Here is a 22,413-nt window from a genome sequence, read left to right as displayed (position 1 = left end):
TTGTGTGTAACACACAAAATAATGTTATTTCATTGTACCATGGGACAATAGCGCTTGATTATACATAATAAACTAATGAACATTGTCATGCGATTTATGACCAATTTTGTACAAAATTATGAGTAGGCTTCTACCTTACTCATGTCAGTACATCTACACACAATGCCTTGCTCTGACCATGTGATTTTGATTGGTGTCAAGCCAAGTTGTTTCTGTCATATTGTGACATGTGTACATATGAAGATTATCAAATCAGATGTATTATAACGATTGTTGTAGCGTAAACCAGATAGCTGCATCTATATCTTCTTTTTTATATGCATCATCATATTTCTATTTTTAGATTAGGATTAAGGCTAATATTAGGGTTGATATTTTGCTGCATAAAAGTTTTCAAATATATGACAATCAGAAAAAAAAATCTGGATTGAAAAATGGGTTACTGTAAAATATTTTATTTTTGCTAAAGGAGTGATTCAGTGAAAATAAAATTCCTATATTTTACATTCAACTCATCAAAAATCAGTGAAAATAAATTCCATACAAAATACCCAAAAAGTCTTTTCAGCAAAAATTAATTCCAGTTAAAATAAATTATTTCACAGTAATTAATATAGTAATTACAATTAAAGTTCATATTAAACAGTACTTTTTCTTCACAATTTAATACTACACGAACAATAATTTAGCAAAGTAACAGACACAATCTTGAAGTGTTAGCCGTGATTATGCCATTTGATACCAATGTTTTCATTTTTGTTGCCATTATTATTCATCACTTCATGGAAAAGACTAACAACCTGATTTGTGACTTAAGAGGTTAGCATACATTTAATGTGTTTTTTTTTCAATATTTTTTTTTTATTTTAAATTATTGATGGTTATGACAGTATCTATGACTGTGCTCTTATTCTAAACAAAAACTCCATTTTGTAAGGCATATTTCGCCGTTTTTTTCTATTTTAAAACATGTGATTGTTTATAAACACCACCAACACAAGCACAACACTCGCATGAAAGTATCCTAATTGACACTTGATGAAGGATCCGATTTGCATATCAATACTACAAAGTTTATATAATTACGTTACTCATTTCGCACTGCCTTCCGCTTTTACCCCCACAGCTTATTGCTTGATTTTCGACCGGGAAACCAACAGCATTTTAATCGCTCTTTTTTTCGCCCGCTCGCTCATTGAAAACATTGACTGCTCGCCAAAACACCGATCTAAATCTAATAGTTGCATGACACTCGTCAAACTTAACTGGAACCTCTTGTTACGCGTTTTCGGTGCTTGTTCTAAATGTAATATTTTATTTTAATGAGACAGTTACGTGAAAAGGGCATAGGTAACTTCTTTCGACAGAGCAGAGAAACGAGGAAAATGTTAATGATTAATTCCAAAAATAACGATACCAAAACCATGGTGGTCCACAGGCGGTCGGTCTGGTATAATTTGACATTAAATTTTTGAAATTAAGTCACAATCAGTGAATGAGCTCGATCTATACGTACCGTATAAGTGTTCCCACAAAAAATATTCTGACTAAAACGGCCACATGCTCTGAAAAAATAGAACTGAGCTTGACATAAATGAATAATTCAGAAAAAAACGTGTCAAATTTAGTTATAGCCATAAATATTTGGTGGCCAGACGATGAACATTTCGATAATCAGGATTCATGCGGAAGTCCTTCAGGGCTGAAAATCATCGACCCTACTCTGGGTAACCTTATTTTCACGAAAACTGATTCGCCGTGGACTCAGCTTAGTTTTTCGTCTTTCTGAACTGAGGTCAAATCCCCTCCGTTAGTCAATATATACCGATGTTTTTCAGTGAATAATTTTGAAGCCTGTCACAGAACAAAAAAACTATGTGATTCGAAGCCGGAGATTGGACGGTGCGACGACCCTTCAATTAGCGTCAAATATGCTTTGTTACAACATCATCGATTTGCTGAAAGTCACCTGATCGGAGCACGACCTGGGTCACAGAACCAAATTTGTCCGTATTATCAACAGGATTTTGCGAGAGAACCACACCCACATTTTTAACCATTTTCAGCGCGGAAGTTGCCAATAAATGTTGAAAATCTCGTGCATTTCATGTATTCGGATAAAATAAATCTAGTGATTGCTAAAAATGGTTAATATTTTCCCCCGATGCTCTTGGAATTTTTATTTGGTTGATTTCAAGGCAAAAAATGGCTAGTTGAAGTTGTATCGACTTCAAGGCGACTGTTTCACCGCGAACAACCAAGCTCTGTTGTAGTTTCGCGATGTAAAATGAAATGTATATAATATTAATACTTGTTTAATTATTTGGATTTTCAGCCCACAAATTACGGAACATGATCCCCATGAATTATGGTCAATGTTTTGTCTCGGCTGATTGTGATGAATGCTGGACATCGGGACCGACGCCCATCCTTAACTCAGTATGGAGAAACCAACGGGGATCGATTTCCCGAACAAACTATTGGGGCACGGTCAACAGACAGTCCAAACAATGAGGAAATTTTTCTAGATACACTGTCATGACAAACATGTAAAATTAACAAATACACAAAGAGGTGTAATATTAGGTTTTATTTGCATGAAACTGCCATTTAGCTTCATGGTCCTTCAGCTTGTCATCGCCTTGAGGAAAACAACAATAATAATACAAACCGTAAACACATTGCGAAGACTCAACAATCGGGAAAGAAAACCATGGCGTACTTGTGTTGAAATACATTTTGTTGAAAATAAAATATTCAATCCAAGCCAAATCGAAGTCAAAGAGTCAGATTGCGTGCATATAATTATAGATAGTTAAAACGAAAAGTATTTGAACTTTTGTCGGCTGTTCAACATTTATAAAAACCAGTAAGACAATTGTAAGACAATGTGAACCTCGTAAATTTTCTGCGAGCAAGCGGGCGGTGATATTCAGGGTTTTCGCGGAAATTGTCCAGTCGAATTCAACAAGCGATCACAAAAACGAGCAAAAAAAGGCAAAGTCATTGCTCTTGTTCGCACCACGGTTACTAAAAAAAGAAACCGTGTTCGCACCCTTGCTACGACATACCACACGGCTATCAGTTTTACAGTGAACAGTAATCAAAACAAACTTGAAAATATCTTGTGCACACGGCTTAAACCATTTTCTTTATTTGGAATAACTCCGCCTCCACACCATATTAATAATATGCAAATCACTACGTCACTTTCGCGGGAAGTCATCACGTTGTCGGTTGACACACGGTAGGGCCGTTCTGAGATTTCATAACATATTTCATCGTCTTTAACGCATATAACATTTAGCCCCCAAATTAGAAGGCATTATTTAGTAGCTGGTCGCTAGGCAGACATGTTTCAATAATTATAACTCCATATTTTTCAAATTTGTTAGGCCTAGTTTGAGATTCATTGACCTTGGACGTTTTTTTGCGTTTATCTTGAAATTGATTTCTACGTAGTTCTACAGATTCAGTACGCAATTTCTAACAAACGAAAGGTCAGATCGTCAACTTTATCGCTATATATAGAGTACTGGAGGAATGTTCCTGGATTTTTTTCTGTCTGCCTTCGTTTTGATTTTTTGCTTATTTTTAGTCATCGTTCGGACGCAGTCCGAAAACGGGGACTTATGTTTTGTCCTATGTGCGTGCGTCTGTGCGTGCGTCCAGACCTGTATCTTAGAAATGCCTGGACCAATCACAATCAAACTTCACACATACATGATATCATACATATGCACGTCAATTTGTTTCACGATCCGATTCAAGATGGCCGAATGGCGGCCATTTTTGTGCTAAAAATCGTCAAAATCAAGCATTTCTCGGCTGTTTACAGATGGATTTTGTTCAAACCTTTTATATACGTTGGACATTATTGAACTTTGATGAACATCATTTTGTTTTACGATCTGATTCAAAATGGCCGAATGGCGGCCATTTTTGTGCTAAAAAATCATAAAAATCAAGCATTTCTCGGCTGTTTACAGATGGATTTTGTTCAAACTTGATATATAGATTAGACATTATGGGACCTTGATGCAAATAATTTTGTTTTTCAGATAACATTCAAAATGACCGACTGGCGGCCATTTTGTTTTAATGAATGGGCTTCTAGACCCATATTTCCAACTTGTTTTGACTGATTATGTTCAAATTTTAAATATTCATTATACATCATGTCATAGATAGACAGATATATTGGTTTGACGATCCTATTCAAAATGGCCTAAGGGTTGTCATTTTTGTGCTAAAAAATCGTCAAATATCAAGCATTTATGGATGGATTTCATTCAAACTTGGTACATACATTAGACATTACGGGTTCCTGATGCACGTCATTATATTTTTCAGATCAGACTCAAAATGGCTGTTCGGTGGCCATTTTGTTTTAATAAATGGGTTTCCAGACCCATATATCTGACTTGTTTTGACTGATTATGTTCGAATTTTTAATATTCATTATACATCATGTCACAGATATACGGATATATTGGTTTGACGATCCTTTTCAAAGTGGCCTAATTGTCGCTATTTTTGTACTAAAAAACTTGTTTTATTTTTTAGATCTGAATGGCTGACTAGTGGCCATTTTGTTTTAATGAATTGGCTTCTAGAGCCATATCTCTGACATGCTTTGACTGACTATGTTCAAATTTTATGTATTCATTATACATATATTCATAATGGCTGATTTTGTTTTAATTAATGCTGTTCCAGAGCAATATCTCCCAATACTCATTTGACGATCAGATACAAATGTCAATCATTTAAATGTTAAAAAATCATCGTATTCCTGACATGTTTATATTCCAGCTATATTACTATAAACAAAACTTTATATCTTAAATTTGATAACTAACAGGGACTGTGCCATGCATGGCTTGTTATATAGAGACATGTTGTTTTTACTCATGTAATAACGTCCAAACATTTGAAATAAGGCTACATAAAAACAAATTATAGTTGCAAAAAAACGAAGAACATTGTACATGAAGCCACCCCTCTATAATATTTACATAAAAAAATATATTCAGTCATGGTGCAAATTAATTATTAATTGCGTCATTAACCGTTTTACTCCATTTTCGCGTATTCCTGTGATCACATGACTTGGTATTTGCATAATTTAAAAAAAATTGCCATATTTCCAAAGTTTTAAACAAGATCTTTATTATGATATATAACACGTATGGGTAAAATGTATGTTTCAGTCTGTAAATTGAGGCCAAAAAATTGAACCAGCGAATGTATGCTAACCTCTTAATGGTTAGTGTGTGTCCAGCATCAGGAAGGTAGCAGGTATTACTGTAAAATCTGTATTAGAAGCCGCGACTTCTATTGAAATGGTATAAAGCAATAGACTGGATATGGCTTCTATAAGAGCATCTACACATATGAGATATGATGAATTTGGGTCTCAACTGTTCAAAAAGAATGGGTGCGACTATTTTGGATGCGGCTTCTAATACAGATTTGACGGTATTCTCATAGAATAAACTACATATACATGTAATAATATGGTCAAATAAATTGCATCAAATTTCTTACTACATTGACCACAATAATTTGGTGCAATATTTTGCCTGTATTTATGTATTTTTCCAATCGAGATTATTTTAGAAAAAATGGACATTATTTTCTATCTGCTACAGGTGTTGATTGAAATTTTGAGACTAATAGGAAAAAATTTTGTGAATGGCGACACTCGAAGGATTAAAACAAAAAAAAGTCAACAATTAAACAAAAATCAAAAGTGATTCTCACTGAGATGGATTCCACCTTGGTAAATACATGTACCTATTTTCTAAAAGCCTTGTCACCTTTCTAATTTATCAGATGGTGGTGCAAGTAATGTTTCCTTGACGCATTCTGATGATGAGAACGACAGTGATTTGGGAAGTGAAAACGACCCTCGCAAAATTTGGTGTATCTGTAAACAGCCACATGATGACAGGTGAGTTAGAATTTTCCTCAATTGTAATTTGGCACTGAATGTTTTGCTGTCTAAATTGTCTCTCACTTCATTCTATAATACTTTCCACTTAGTAAACTTGTTTATGTTCAAATTAAACTTAAAGGGCGGTAGTCGTCAAGCCACACATGTGCAAGATATACGAGTCTCAAACAAAGATGGCTGTTGCGTAGATCAATTGGTACAAACTGAGACGTCACTAAGCTTTAATTAGGTATTTTTTCAGGTGTTTGGAAGGTATCGAAAGAATCACCGGCCGTAATTAGTGCAATTCACGCCCAGATGGAACATCATACTTGTGATTTTCATTGGAAGAGTGCATTGGATTGTGGGAAAATCAATGTTTATCAACACAAATGTCGCACATGTGCAGCACAATGACCACTGGCCTTTAATAGAACACATGTAAACTGATTCATCACTAAATACTGCAAAAATTTTTCAATCCTTTACGTGTTTGGTTTAAACATGTCTTGCTGCTACTGCTATAGTGAGTTCAATATCTTGTAATGTCATTCTCATATCCATGCTGTTCTTAACCAGCTTTCCACATACATTTTTGTTATACCATCCATGAAAATGAATGCTGTATAATTCTTGTCTTCATCTTTTCTGTTCTACTAACTTCTATCATCCACAGCAGGACTTGAACTTCAGAATATAGTGGGCACCAATGCATCTTTCCTACAATATGTTTCTGTGTCGTGAAAATGATGCTTATCAGTTGTAAAGCAACATAATTAAACTAGACGATTCTGTTTTGTTGTGTAGTCAGTTGTTATTCAGAATATAGCAACGTACAAAAAACAGTAGTTTTTATTAGTAAAAAACTAGCAAAACTGTTCCTTACAATTAAATATGACACAGAAACGCTTTACTATGAGAGGGCACAACTTGCAAGCATTCTGAGAAGTGCCAGGGAGTTTAGAAGGCGAAGACAGCCTGCCAGGAAGTCTAAGAATACTAAGTCAGCCTGCTAGGGGGTCTAGAACACTAAGACAGCCTGCTAGGGAGTCTAGAACACTAAGATAGCCTGCTAGGGAGTCTAAAACACTAAGACAGCCTGCTAGGAAGTCTAAGAATACTAAGACAGCCTGCTAGGGGGTCTAGAATACTAAGACAGCCTGCTAGGGAGTCTAGAACATTAAGATAGCCTGCTAGGGAGTCTAGAATTCTAAGACAGCCTGCTAGGGAGTCTATAATACTAAGACAGCCTGCTAGGGAGTCTAGAAGACTAAGACAGCCTGCTAGGGAGTCTAGAAGACTAAGACAGCCTGCTAGGGAGTCTAGAAGACTAAAACAGCCTGCTAGGGAGTCTAGAAGACTAAAACAGCCTGCTAGGGAGTCTAGAATTCTAAGACAAGCTAAGGTGCTAAGACGTTATTTGTCTTCAATATCTCTGAGCTTCAAGCCCTGCTGCAATCTTGGACATCAACTCAGCGTGTTTTCTTTTCTCTTTTTACAATGCAGACATACTCGTCGACAGCTGTCGATAGCCTCAATCAAACGAAGTACTAATAGTACAATGTGAGTTTCATTGCAACTTTGAATCCTCACAAGCATTAGGTCCAGAAAAAAACTATTTATGTTTCTGGTCATAGTGGATGTCAGTTATAAATACGGTGGCTGTAGCTTTTATGTGTCAGACTTTCAAATCAGATTACAGAAATGCATTTAAAAAAATTAAAATAAAAAAAAATGTGCGTGCTTCAATTTTAGAAAAAGTAATTGACCAGAAACTGTTTTTTCTCTGGACCTCAAACAAGCTTCACATATTATCATGTGTGTAACCTTTGACCTTTGTTGACTATCGATGTGTGTATACAGTGTAATACTGATATTACAAATCTGTTCATCAGTTTGGTCAGCCATTTTTATACTTTAAATCTGACTACTAATTGAATTTCCAAGTATATACCAGTGTTACATGTTTTCAACATTTGCTGCCAATTCTGTCAACAAATATTGTCTCACAGGGTACCACAATGATGATGAAATATTGATAAGAAATGTCATCCAAATAAGATCCTAGTCTTGTTTTTGATAGCTAGACATTTTGCAAGACCCTGTCAGTAATTATGACAAGATAAACAGGGTCTGCTGTGATTTAAACAAAACTATTATTATGGCAGGATAGTTTTTCGGTGTTTTTTAGCTCCGCTGTCGACTTTGTCGAGCGGAGCTTATCATATGAGTGATTGTCCGTCGTCGTCGTCGTCCGTGTCAATGTTTTACTTTTTCGACTTCTTCTTGAAAACTACAAGCCTGAATGCTTTGATACTTGGTGTATATGTACCTTGGGTAGACCTCTCTTAGGTTTGTTCATTTCATGTTGATATCTTCAATTCTCTAATTTTGGTGAATATTTTTGTCATTTTGGGTAAAAAGTGATATTTTCGACTTCTTGTTAAAAACCGCAAGTGCAATTGCTTTGATACTACATATATAGGTACTACATGTGAACCTCTCTCAGATTTGTTCATTTCGTGATGATATCTTCAATTCTCTAATTTTGGTGAATATTTTTGTAATTTTTGGTAAAAAGTGATATTTTCGATTTCTTATTAAAAACCACAAGTCTGATTGCTTTGATATTACATATATAGGTACTACATGTGGACCTCTCTCAGATTTGTTCATTTTGTGATGATGTTTTCAATTCTCTAATTTTGGTGAATATTTTTGTAATTTTTGGTAAAAAGTGATATTTTCGACTTCTTGTTAAAAACCAATAGTTCAATTGCTTTGATATTACATATTTAGATACTACATGTAGACCTTTCTCAGATTTATTCATTTCGTGATGATATCTTCAATTCTCTAATTTTGGTGAATATTTTTGTAATTTTTGGTAAAAAGTGATATTTTCGACTTCTTGTTAAAAACCACAAGTCCAATTGCTTTGATATTACATATATAGGTACTATATGTCGACCTCTCTCAGATTTGTTCATTTTGTGATGATATCTTCAATTCTCTAATTTTGGTGAATATTTTTGTAATTTTTGGTAAAAAGTGATATTTTCGACTTGTTAAAAACCAAAAGTTCAATTGCTTTGATACTATACATATTGTTCATTTTCTAATGATGTCTTCAGTTCTTTAATTGAAATGTGCATTGCTAACAGCGGAGCTATCTCAGCCGATAGGCTGCTTGTTTTTTTTTTCAATGAGCTGTCATATATATTTTTGACACAGAAGACTGTACAATCTTAACTGATGTCTTCTGTGTAATCAAACAAATCACTTTGATATGCTAATGTTTGAATAGATAATTGGATAGGCTAGATTGTACATCTGTTGGGAGGACTATTTCTTCATTGTCAGGCACATACCTTAAGTTAGGATTGATAGTAGGATTGCACTAGAGGTCCCTGTAAGCCAAATAGGAATTACCGGTTCCGTGTTTGTTTTATTTGAAGTGTAATAAATTACTTAGTGAGCATAAAATGGATCAAGACAATCTCTGAAACAACTTTTTAGTCCAGCAATTGCCTCTGTCAGAAATGCATTTCTACAGTGTATCTGTAACTGTTGTTATGGACATTTTAATCAACCGTTCTGCTTCTTATGGAAAATATGGTAATTCCTTGTTACTGCCCATCATGCTGGAAATTATAGTCTATATTTCTGTGTTGTAGTGCAACTTTGTTACAACAGTATACAGCTGAATTTTCACCATTATAAATTTTTGCGATTCACCGACTTAATTTTAATGAAATTCATGATGATAAAAAGTTTCTAAAAATTTTTCATCATGAACAGTCCTGACTTGCGAATGTTTGTCACCTGAAATTAAAGGCAATTAATGCTGTATGAATTTACTTCAATTTTCTATCGCACTTCTATTTCATTGAAATAAATGAATATTTGTGAGTGCAAGTGTTCTGAATAAGTGTGCATTGTATATTAAAGCTCTCTGGATTTTCTTACTTTGTCATTTCACACTTCAACTTGCACACATTTTTTTTTAACATTTCCCACAGTGACATACAATGCAGAGGCAGCAGGACGAAATATTGCATGAGAGGCAAGATCTGAAATCTAGACCCTCTGAAAAGCTATTTCCTGCATTTTGAGGGGCAAATTTTGCTTACACAAAAAGTTTCAGTTTTATTTTGGAGGGGCGATGCCCGCCAAAATTGTTTTCGAGGGGATGACTACCCCTCTTCTCCCACCTGTGCTGCCGTCACTGCAATGTGTACATGTGTTAGTAGTAAGAACATTAATGATTCTGTTTTAACTGTTTGTATACAAGAAGATTTTCACATGTATGGCACAACAAGCATTGAACTGCACATATTACCATGCACATGGAATATAGCTTGTTACATATTTATAGAAAGTGCTGTACACATTTAGTGTGACTTTTCAGCATTTTTTATTTTCATAATTTGAAATTCTTACATATTTTTGTGTAGATTTATGATTTGTTGTGATCAGTGTTCTGAGTGGTACCATGGCGAGTGTGTTGGTGTAACAAAGAGACAAGGAAAAGAAATGGAACAAGCAAAAAAAAATTATACCTGCCCTCCTTGTAAAGGTAAAATACTCAATACAATAAAGTTGTACTTAAAAATACATGTATGTACATTTATGACGTGTGCATATAGCGACAATATTTAATAACCCAAAAATGTTCAGACAGAATTTGTTCTAACTACATTTTTATGTGGAAACAAATTTAGTTTAAGGTAGAGATGCAGTTTATTTGTGAATTTCAATCAAAAATAGTTTTTTTCGTTTTTTATATAGATTTTTATCTAAAGAACATTCTGTGAAAATTTGACCAATGAATTCTTATTGGAACACCGTTAAAATTGCTGTTTATTTTCTGGTTTAAAATAAAAAACACTCACACGTGGCAATGTTTATGTCCAATTGCCTAATTTGCATGAGTAACCAAATAACAGGACCTTTGATTGACAATATGCAAATCGAGATTGTACGGGTCATAGTTCATTCAATTACGCGCATGTGCAATTAATCTTAAATCAGTTCTCGCTCGCTAGCAAACCAAACATTATATTTCCTCAGCGTTTTTTCCTAATTTTTATCATTACATTATGCGTGGTGTGAAAAGAAAGAGAGGTAGAAAGAAGATTCAGATGATTTCTATGTCGGAAGAGGCAAAAGCTACACTGAAGGCATCAGCCCACTGAACGAAAAACAAAATCGATGTGAGCGTCCAAACATGACTTTCCTTGAAGGCATGAATCCGAGTTTCTGATTGACTGAGAGATTTTATTTTTAAATAATTGTTCTCAAAAAATAAACTGAGCATGTGAAGAATAATTTAACATTGTTTACAGTGATAACTGCTCATTGTCGAAACGAAGCTTACCCATTCACGCTAGTCACAATATACATCATACTCTTGAATAGGCGTCAATGACTACGGTAAAACTTAGAAAATGACGTCAAAATACACCTTAAAAGTCCCATTTTATTTATTTTTTAAATCCCATCCCGAATTTACGGCAGAATCTGGTCCCTCAAATAAGGGGCACGTGAGCTTTGATTCTAACCGGATATATTGCACAGGGTCGGGGAGATACAAACTTTTGTGTATCTTTTGTCCAATGGGTACCTGTACTTCGATCATTCGCAAGTTTTGCTAGGTGGTGCAAGACAGCTTTGTTTGCAACCGGACGAACTTTGTTTAATTCAATGAAGCAAACAACTGACAATGCTAAAATAAATTGCAGAGGTACATGTACGCTAAAATTAATTGAAAACAACCAAATAATTTCAATGAAAAGGTAACTTGATACATTACGGTAACAACTCTTTTGACGCGCTGACCGCTTCTCCGTGTCTGATGTTTTGTTTTCCTTGTCATAATACTTACTGATTGATCATTTTGTTTTGATTTTTGAGTTTTTTAGCCTGCAACTCGGCCACGACCTTTGCTTTTCCGTGAAAAATGGGGAAGTTTACGTCAATTTGACGGACATTCCATTTTTTTTAAACTAACGAACACACTGTTTAGCACTCCTATTTTTTTCATTTGCCGATTTCTATTCAGAAAAATCCGACCGCTCGAAAATGCACTTAATTTTGCACTCTTAAAACATGTCCGATTTCCAACATTAATTATTTAAAACCGGTCGAAATTTTAAAACTTTTAGGAGCTGGAGCTCTCTTCTTGCAGGCGACCGTCGCCGGTAGTACAACAGCATGTTTTGTACGTACATCCGTGCGCTGATTGTCTGCGACTGTCTTAGAAAATCCCTGAATAAGGCGTTGCCAAAATCGGAAAAAAATATATAAATGCCTCCTTAAAAAACGAACAGAATTCAAATATTTCTTTTAACAAATATGTTGCAGTGGGAAAAATGGGAATGGAAACGATGAACAAAACTTCTGTGCCTCGAGTTTCGATTCTAGGATTACGCGATTATTCATTATTGTGCGTTCGCTTCCTGGAGTTGGTTCTCAATACTACATAAAAATCATCAAGCATAAATAATTTAATATCCCACTTTGTACTCTTCACGGTAAACCGTAGGCTCTGAAATACTCGTAGACTTTTTATTAAAAATACATCGAAGAGAAGCCATGATGTTTTGATCGTGATAAAAGGTCACCTTCCTAGGACCGCCCCCTGTTTAATTATTCATGAGATGACGCCATATTTACTGGGCATTGCCACGTGTTTTTACCGACCCCATCAAAACACTGGTATGAATGACGTGTTTCTGATTTATATATTCAAGAGTAGTTGTTCTGGTCCAACGATTTTACATAAAATGTCTATGTCTATACGTTAACTTTCATTTTCAATAGTCTAGAAAGTATGACAAAGTATGACAAAGCAGTAATTCCTGGTTTAACGTGCAAATATGCAAATAAGCCTTTTTCTCGTCTTCTATTTTTGGAGAATTCTTGGGTTTTAAATTAAAATAGCTGATAGACGCTTTGGCCATTTGCCTCGAATTTTTCACACATTATTGACAAGGTGTTCCCCCTTCAAAATGCGTCCGGGCAGTTTATTACGGCGAGTGGAACAAAAATAACAAGTCCGCAATTAACATGGATATATAAATTATGCAAAAATAGAAAAGAGTGAACTTTGAGGTCATGCTGTGCGACTTTGAAAGCCGTTAGAGAGATGAGTGGACGCATTTGAATTAGTAGTATACCAAGGTATCCAGTGATGTAATTTTACCCACAAACGGACTTGAAGTTTTTAAGCTAATTTTTTTTAAACCACTTTTGTCCAAAAAAGCATATTTTTGACCCAAAATCAAAAACGCATTCTGGATATTTAAAATAAAGACAAGTTTTACAAAGTTTGTATAATAAGCTTTCAGAAAATATATAACATGTTGGATATATAATACCATCTTCATTGTCTAATTACTCAATTAAAAAGCAAGCCAAATAAACTGCATCTCTACCTTAACTGCAGTTTTCACACTTGGCCCCAAAGCTACAATCTAAACAGAGCAGCCCCGAATATATTTTGTTTTGTTTAAAGTCTTAAAAAAATAGAATTTTGTCATTTTTCCTCATCTTAGCATGACTGCAAAATCAAAGTCAAGTCAACATGACTACCAAGATTGTGTCTGATTGGCCACACAACCTAACAGTCAAGCCAATCAGAAACCAGCTTGTTTGTTGACAAGTTCTTTCAAGAAATCATGTCTGATTGGCCACACAATCCCAACACCTAACAGTCAAGCCAATCAGAAATCAGCTTGTTTTGTGACAAATGCTTCAACTCAACTACAAAATCTAGCATATTTGAAAATCTTGACTTTGCCATTACACTTCATCTTTTCCCACCAGTTCCTTCTTTTCATCACAAATTATCACTGTCTATTGTCTGCATTACTTGGGAAAAAAATAGCTAAATATTTGAATAAAAACTGAAAATTGATTCATATTTTGTCTGTTGGCTCCAAAATTAGGGTTCAATTCCAGAAATATTGAAAGATATAGGAAAAAAGTGGAGAAAAATTTAGACAAGAAATTCTGGTGGTGAAAAGGTTAAAGTTTTGTGCACTAGTACATGAAAACAATTTGAGAAAAATCGTGGGCATGTAGGTCAGTATGTAACTGTAACTGCTTTGTGTACATAGACAAAGATAAAACAATGAATACACACGCTGAAAGTACTCCAGATAAAACAGACAACTCTAAAGATGAAGACAGAAAACCAGATGATGAAACAGATACAAAGAGAAAAAGAATCAAAATATTTAAAAAGGTAATTACAGTTACTCTACTTCTATTAGTGACCACTTATATAGTGACCACTTTTAGGCAGTACCAAAGCATAATGTATGAGCAACCTGTCTTATGTGACCACTCCTTAAGAAATATGCCTTTGTTAAGAATTTTGTATTTTCTTAGTCAAACTTATTTGATTTTGATCAACTCAAATAAATGTCTCTGTTACAACATTCACATTTCAGTATTTTCTGGTCAAATATTATGAGTTGGTGATCTTTAATAATCAAACCTTCATATAAAGACCACCTGTCTACAGACCATTTTAATATTACCCGTTTGGTGGTTGCTATACACAAGTTTGATTGTGTAAACAACAGGTTTAATAACTGATTACCTGTAATTATTATGTAACAAATTAGTGTATTATTAAGTATTATTTACCTGCATACAGTGAATTAGGAAGGATGTCATTGTTTTATCATCTCCAATTATCACATTGAACTATTCATAACTCATTATATTTGACTTTTCACATTACCTCTAACCTCACCTTTGGCCTGATAGTCACCTTTGGCCTGATAGTCACCTTTGGCCTGATAGTCATCTTTTGAGCTACTCGCCACCTTTTGAGCTACTAGCCACCTTCGACCTGATTGTTACCTTCGACCTCTACACCACCAATGGCTTCTTGGATAATCAATTAAAGTTACTAGAATCACAATAATAGTAATTTATTTATACAATGTTTGTGATATCTGTAAGCCACTAGAAACAGCCAAATATTGAATCATTTTCACACTTTCCAATTTCTAGCCTCTACCACAGCAGTACTGTATTGGATCACGTTGTGGTAAATGGGCGAAAGAAAACACTGTTTATTGTGGTAACGAGTGTCTTGAACGACATGTAAAGGAATCGCTAAGAATGATAGAAAAAGACAGAGAAAGAACACATGGAGTCCAAACTAAAGCAGATGGCCAGGTAAATGAGAATAAGTTTGTGTATAAAGTTATGTTGGTCACTGGTGATATGGAATTTGATTGACATTATGGTACTGAAACAGTATTTGAAAAAAATATTAGTCTAAAATAAAAAAAGGTTTTATATATGTCTCAATATGATTTGTGAACTGCACTGAGAGATTGTGCAATGTGATTTGAATGAACATAAATACTGTATCTAGGCAACTACAAAGAAATGATGTAGGTTGTCTGCATCTTGCATAATTGCACAGGGTTTGTGCCAGTGTCTTAGCAAGACGAGTCCCACTTACAAAATTTTAAGAAATTGAAATTTTACCCTGGATAACTTGATTGGACCCCAGCTTGCCTAAAAAACTGGGTCCCTCTTCAACAATTGGAGTCCAGGAAGCAAAATATGGGGTTAACGCAATTCCTGGTTGCATCATTTTCTTAATTGCAGAGTGGAAATAAATCAGTTGATGTAAAACTGAAAGCTGATGATAGGATAGCTGTAATTGAGCGGCATACAGGGAGAATGCTAGCAGGTATCTCTGCACCAACAGTTGAACATTTATTCCCTTGGCTGATAAGACATGGTTCTTATGAAATATTAAGACCAGGAATTCAACACAGATATGCTGGCATGTCACAACCAGGTTAGTTACTCATTCTGAGACTTTTAATCACTCAATGTTTCATTATTTCTTTTCTTTTCATAAATTGAGTCACATTTGTACCAAGTCTGTGTTAAACTGAGCGTAGCTTTCATTACATCACCAGAATTCCATGGTTTGTCTCCATGCTTACTTTTGAAAATGAGGGTACGCTCAACTCGTATCTTCGTGAAAACTGAGGAACTCAGTTTCCGCGCTCAACTACCACCTAGAGACTAATTTACATACCTCCCGGGCCGTAGGTGTATGTGTCTAGACCTCTATCTCATGCCTGGGTTAACTTCATGTTAAACTGAGAGTAGCTTTCATTACATTACCAGCATTCCATGATTTGTCCCCACGCTTACTTTTGAAAGTGAGCGTACGCTCAACTCATATCTTCGTGAAAACTGAAGCGCTCAGTTACCGCGCTAAACTACCACTTGACTACAGTTTACGACAACATAAAAAGATAACAGCTGTCTTCACTAATTTTTGGTTAATTAAACATTTTATGAATAATATTTTTACACGTGTATTTGCCATATGCCCTGTTAGAGATTATTTTTGTTTCGTAAAATCTCTATTAAAAGCCGCAGCTTCTAATAAAATTGTACAATGCAACAGAGGGGATGCAGCTTCTATTAGAGCATCTACACATATAAAAAATGGTGATTTATTAGGGATGAGGCTTCTAATACAGATTTTACAGTACTAAGATCCAATGATGACTTTGTTTTTTGTTGTTCGGGAAGGTGTTTCTTCAAATTAAAATAGCGACAGAACGATAATGGTTTTCAACAGTTGATTTTTCTTGTCGGCCATTGCTCTGTCCCGTCACCATATTGAGTAAATTGTGCTGTGCAAGACTCCATATATTTTCACATACACTTGACAGGTTTCAATAACTGTGAAAAATTCCACTTTATGTAAAGAGAATTCTATAAAGTATGCACGGTTTTCTAGACATGCATTTTACAGGGCATTGTTTCAAACTTCATAGCAAAAGAAAAAGAAGCGCATGAAAAGAAGAGAGATGAAAGAAAAGAACGAGACCACCAGCGTGAACGTGAGGAACGGGAAAATGGGCACAGGAAAGAAAGAGAGCGTAGGAAAGAAAAGGAGCACAGAAAGGAAATGGAAAACAGGTTGGAAAAGGAGCATAGAAAAGAAAGAAAACACAGGAAGGAACAAGAACAAGAACTGAGTAAAGAGCCACCTCGCAGAAGGAAACGACATTCCAAACCAGCAGCCCCTCCACCTCCTCCATCACAGAGTGATGTTAGACATAACGTCAGAAAAACATTAAAAGAACAAATGATTGGAAGGTGGGTTTTCAAATCTTTCAAAGCTGCGTTCTCAGTAACTCCAAACCCAGAATGATTTCAATCTTTGTATTGTGTAAAATTGTTGACTCAAAAGACGATTAGCTTACAGTATGAAGATTAGCTTACAGTAGCATTGTAATACAAAATACACTGATCAGGAAAACAGCTTGCAACATTGTAATGTTCCTCTGAACATTGACAGTGGTGTTTCTTATGACCTTTTTATCTTCAACCTGGCGAGATTAACAACACTTATTTGCATATCCCACTATCTTTCATGGGTACCTAAAATTTGAAATAAAATTATATTTTTTTGTGATCAGATAATCATTCACTGTGTGCAAATGTGGAACATTCATAAGATTGAATTGTTTGTTGGGATTGAAAGTGGCAAAGTAAAAACAAACATTGCTGGCAATGTTGTAAGGGATATTGCAATGTTCCAAGGACTCTGAGCAGCAGCATCATCATTGTCAGCGCCGCCGCCGTCGTCGACGTCGTCGTCATCATCATGTAAATGTCAAAAGTGCGTCTATCGTCAAACAAGTTGTATTTTAATGATCAAGTGTACAATACAAGCAATTTTTGTACACATTATTTGGAAATGCACTTCTACCAGTACCAGTAATATAGCAAATATGCTTAAAGGGCAGAACCGTAAAATTCCTAATTGAGGCCGCGGCTTTAATTAAAATTCATTTTTTCAATGGACGAATTCAGATGCGTGAAGTTTTGGTGCGGCTTTAATTAGAGCATTCACTTCGGTAACAGTGGGAATTTTTTTCAGAAAACAAAGGCCGGAAGGGATAATGATATGCTAATGAGATGCACAACACTTGATTGCAACTTTGTTGTGATTCTAAGGCACTTTCGGATTTTTACACACAGACAAACTTGTACACAAACAAAATTTCACACTGTATAACATACTGCACAATAAATATTATCTACAAGTAGATTTGTATGCATTTGCAGATTACGGTACTGTATACTACAATCTCTTGAATAGACTAATTCGTTAGCACCGGTATAGGTTACAACTGAGAGACAGCCGTCTGACACAGTCCATGGAAGGTGTTAACATTAGTACCTTCCATGCACAGTCGATTGCGTTCGACTACTGGCATGTTCAACTTCCGGCATGTTCAACTTCCGGCAGAGTGACTGTACATTCCATATTTAATTTAGACATCAGGGAAATTAAAATAAACAAATAAAAAAGTCAATCAAAAAAAATTTTAGCATGATAACAAAAAATACTCAGTATATTATTAAATGTAATATATATTTATTTTCTTATTTTTTTTTATCGTCAAAAGTGTTAAATTCTCATAGCTCTCAAAATTCTCATAAATTCTCAAATTACCATAGCTCATTTAAATATGTTAATGTAGTTCAGCGACCTCGTGGTAAAAGAAACCCGGAAGAGATTTACCGTTGTTGTAGTGCAATCGTTTGGCTTTGATTTTGATGGGAAAACGGCATGTGGCCTCAAATATGATTTTTACGGTAGTCGCCATGCATGCGTGAGATATATGGATCTCATATAAACAAAGATGGCGACTTTACTGTTGCCAGATCAACGGGTACAAACTGAGACATTTCCAAGCTTTAATTAGGTAATTAATAGGTGATTGGAATGTATGGAAAGAGTCACCGGCGGCGATCAGTGCATGTCGAGCCCAGGTTAAACCTCATACTTGTGATTTCCATTAGAAGAGCACATTGGATTATGGGAAATCATTGTTGATCAACACAAATGCTGCACATGCGCAGTGCGACGAACACGACGCTTTTTCAATGAATGTATTGGTACAATTGATTTAAATATATATTTTTTGTAGAGCTAGAGAAAGCCGGGGCATCAAGTTACGGTCTGAAGAAATTGAAAAAGTGGTAAACCGCATAGAACATGAATTGTTCAAATTATACCAGGATACAAGTTCCAAGTACAAAGCGAAGTATCGCACTTTGATGTTCAACTTGAAAGACGTCAATAATAAGGTGATATATCATGAACCTTTTACTCTCAGTATTTGATCAAATTTGTTTTTTGGGTTATGAAGATCTTCTACAACTAAAAAGAGAAAAGACTGATATTGTTCTTTGTGTTAGGACCATGACAAACGTGTAAAAATTCAGTAAATTTAAAACCACTTGGTATTTTGTTATGTTGAAAGCTTTGATGAAATAAAAGCAAATAAAAAAGGGCAGTCTCAAATTTAGCAGTTTACCTAAAGTATAATACAGTTCATACAATTGCGACTCATAATTCAGAAACTAGTTAGGTTACAAACATTTGTATTTTTTGATCCCCGTGTGCGAAGCACAAAAGGGAGTCTTTGCAGCTACCCTGTCTGTATGTCTGTATGTATGCACCATGAAAACTCAAAATTTCGGCCGTTTTAAATAGTTTGTTTTGGGAATCTGACATGTTTTTAGAGTCAAAATTAAGGTGCATTTTCAAACGGTTGATTTTTCAGAATAGAAATCAGCTAATGAAAAAAAAATGGGATGATAGACAGTGTGCTTCATTAGTTTTTAGAAAATGGAATGTCCGTCAAATTGACGTAAACTTCCCCATGTTTCACGGCTTCCCCATGTTTCACGGTAAAAGCAAAGGTTGTGGCCTAGTTGTAACTCAAAATCAAAACAAAGTAATCAATCAGTGAGTATTATGACAAGGAAAACAAAACATTAAGAAAGAGGTCAGCACAAAACTAATAGGTCAAAAGACAAAGCTGTCTTGTACCACCTAGGAAAACTTGCGAATGTTTGAAGTACAGGTACCCATTGGACAAAAGATACATGGAAGTTTAGCAACTGGGACAGTTTGTATTTCCCCGACCCAGTGCAATATATCTGGTTATAATCAAAGCTCACATGTCCCTTATTTGAGGGACCAGATTCTGCCGCAATTTCGCCCTGGGCCGTTAAATGGCAGTTTGGATTGAACAAATAAAATGGGATTTAAAAAAATAAAATGGGACTTTTAAGGTGTATTTTGACATCATTTTTCAGTCATTTCAATCATTCCTGACACCTAAAATAGAGTTTTATCGTAGTCATTATTGACGCCTATTCAAGAGTACGATGTTTATTGCGATTAGCGTGAATGGGTAAGCTTCATTTGGACATTGAGCTGTTATCACTGTAAACAATGTTAAATTATTCTTCAAATGGTACATAGGACAGGCCTGTTTAATTTGGGGTTAAAACAAATTTGTTCATAATAATTCATAATTTTTTTGTTCTAATCACATTTCAATGAAACTTGGTACATAGATATTACATTACGCAGACCTTACTAGTTTTACACCCAAATCAGTTCATATTAGTTACCTGATTTACATAATTAGTTTTCCCTCAATCTCAAGTACAAGAAATTTTGAATTAATTTTTAATGTGTCTTCAGTACTCTCAGCACACAGGAGGTTTTTCTAAGCTTTCTTTGTTTTTTATTTGATTTCATTTGATATAGTTCAATCTCACACTGGTTGATATTACGAAAATGTTTGAAGGAAAATACAGAGCAACACACACAAACAAAAAAGGAAGAAAACACATTAGGTCAAAAAGGTTATAATGTTGTGTGTTAAATGTGCAAGCCCAACACACAACTGACAGTGGATACCAATGTACACAACTTCAAAATTAATAACTGATGTATAGTATTACACACATGGATTATTTACAAGTATCAACATTTTGTTTAGAGGGGGTTCCAAACTTAGAATGAACAAAAGACGACTTTTGAGACAATGTGAGACTGTCTCTTACCCAAAGTTTTTCTTTCCTCTGGTCACATGGAATAACAAAATTGAATACAAGTTGTTCTATTCAATAAAAATATTGATGTGTAAATAACACTCCATTCCTGGTTGACAAGATCCATTCCATTTTGAGAGTTTTACTTTATTTCGTAGATTTGCAGTCTGAAATTAATCACTTTTTTTTTTACAGGGTCTATTTCGTAGAGTTCTAAAGGGGGATATATCTCCATCTAAATTGGTAGGTATGACTTCAGAACAGATGGCATGCAAGGAACTTTTTGAGTGGAGGGAGAGAGAAGCTAAACATGTGAGTACATCTGCCCTGTGTTCTTTGGGCTCTGTAACTTAAGAATTTTATGTCTAATAATACTGTGTTTGTTGTATACCAATCTTAATCATGTGAGCTGTTGTGGTTGTACATTAATTAAGGTAGCGAGAGGGGAAAAACTAGAAAAAAAAACTTTTTTCTAAAAATCCCGGATTATGCAATCTTATATTGTGTACTTTCTTTATCTTTGGTCCGAATTTACAGTGCGCGATGCATTTGTTGAGTAATTTCAATTTATTCCCGGAAACTTAGTTGTAGGTGAACATGTCCTTCCTGCATTTACATATCATGTTGAATGACAGACTGAAGACAAAGGATTTAATTTGCATACTGATTTGTTGACCATCCAGCTTTATTATATCCTGTGTAATCTATAAGAAGTGTCCGTTACGCGATCGAAGCACAGATAAACATAACGCTATCGTATTCAAGCTTTTCTCGGTGTTTTAATAACCTAATATAGCCTAATATGGCCGCCGACAAATGTCCGACACCGTTAAAAGATATCTAAATGAAAATGACCTGGGCTCATATTACAGTCAGCCCACAGAGTGGAATCAAAAATGTAACTCCGTGACTGACATTTTTCCTGCGTCAAAAAAGAGTGGACATTCTTTTGATGTGAATCGTAAGCCGGTGATCGCGGCTCGTGGCATTGGAAAGGGTAGTCGCACAATGCGTAAATTTAGTAGCTATATGGGATTACCGACTTCTCTATTATATCTGGAACCACATTCAGAGAAAACACTCGGAAAGTTTTAGACGTTGCTAAAAGACTATTAGAACAAGAATTTCAAGATGCCGCCGATGAAATAAGAAAACTCAAAACAGAATTGGCGGAGATAGACGAGAGTGGTGACACCGATAAAAAAACAGTGGATATAGCGGTTTCTGTCGACGGGTCAAGCTGGGTGGTCCGAAGTATTTAAACTATTTTCTTGACTTTCCGTAGACACCTGACTGCTATCCTTTTTAATGATTTAAATGCGCCCATGTTTATGTTTGCGTAATTATTACGAATGCGACGCATTATCAAGTCAGTAATATTGAAATATTCACAGACCCAATACCCCGGGGTCAGTGCCCTAACAATAGTAAAAGATAAAATGAATTTTGCGTAGTTATCATGAAAGCTATACATTACGAAGTTGAAATATTCAGAGCTGGTACAATATTGTAACAAATTTGCGTAATTAGAAAAGCAGTGCACCAAG

At 35.2% G+C, this 22,413-nt stretch overlaps 1 protein-coding gene across 3 annotated transcripts in view; it reads left to right on the top strand.

Moving 5' to 3' along the window:
• LOC100371354 (uncharacterized) overlaps positions 1 to 22,413 on the top strand; it is a 48,993-nt gene that overhangs the window by 17,375 nt on the left and 9,205 nt on the right. For 2 of the 3 annotated variants that reach the window (XM_085507807.1, XM_006813378.3), the window contains 9 exons: positions 5,839 to 5,956; positions 7,445 to 7,501; positions 10,396 to 10,517; positions 14,062 to 14,189; positions 14,969 to 15,136; positions 15,578 to 15,773; positions 16,774 to 17,098; positions 18,943 to 19,102; positions 21,062 to 21,178. In XM_085507807.1, the coding sequence (XP_085363933.1) occupies positions 5,839 to 5,956; positions 7,445 to 7,501; positions 10,396 to 10,517; positions 14,062 to 14,189; positions 14,969 to 15,136; positions 15,578 to 15,773; positions 16,774 to 17,098; positions 18,943 to 19,102; positions 21,062 to 21,178 (1,391 nt within the window). The remainder of the gene's footprint in view (positions 1 to 5,838; positions 5,957 to 7,444; positions 7,502 to 10,395; positions 10,518 to 14,061; positions 14,190 to 14,968; positions 15,137 to 15,577; positions 15,774 to 16,773; positions 17,099 to 18,942; positions 19,103 to 21,061; positions 21,179 to 22,413) is intronic. The other variant, XM_085507808.1, reaches the window with a different exon arrangement.

This window comes from Saccoglossus kowalevskii, chromosome 14, assembly GCF_978046115.1.
Source record: "Saccoglossus kowalevskii chromosome 14, keSacKowa6.1, whole genome shotgun sequence".
Classification (NCBI taxonomy): domain Eukaryota; kingdom Metazoa; phylum Hemichordata; class Enteropneusta; family Harrimaniidae; genus Saccoglossus; species Saccoglossus kowalevskii.
Note: the sequence above shows the minus strand (reverse complement) of the source record. Positions and strands in the feature narration are given on the sequence as shown.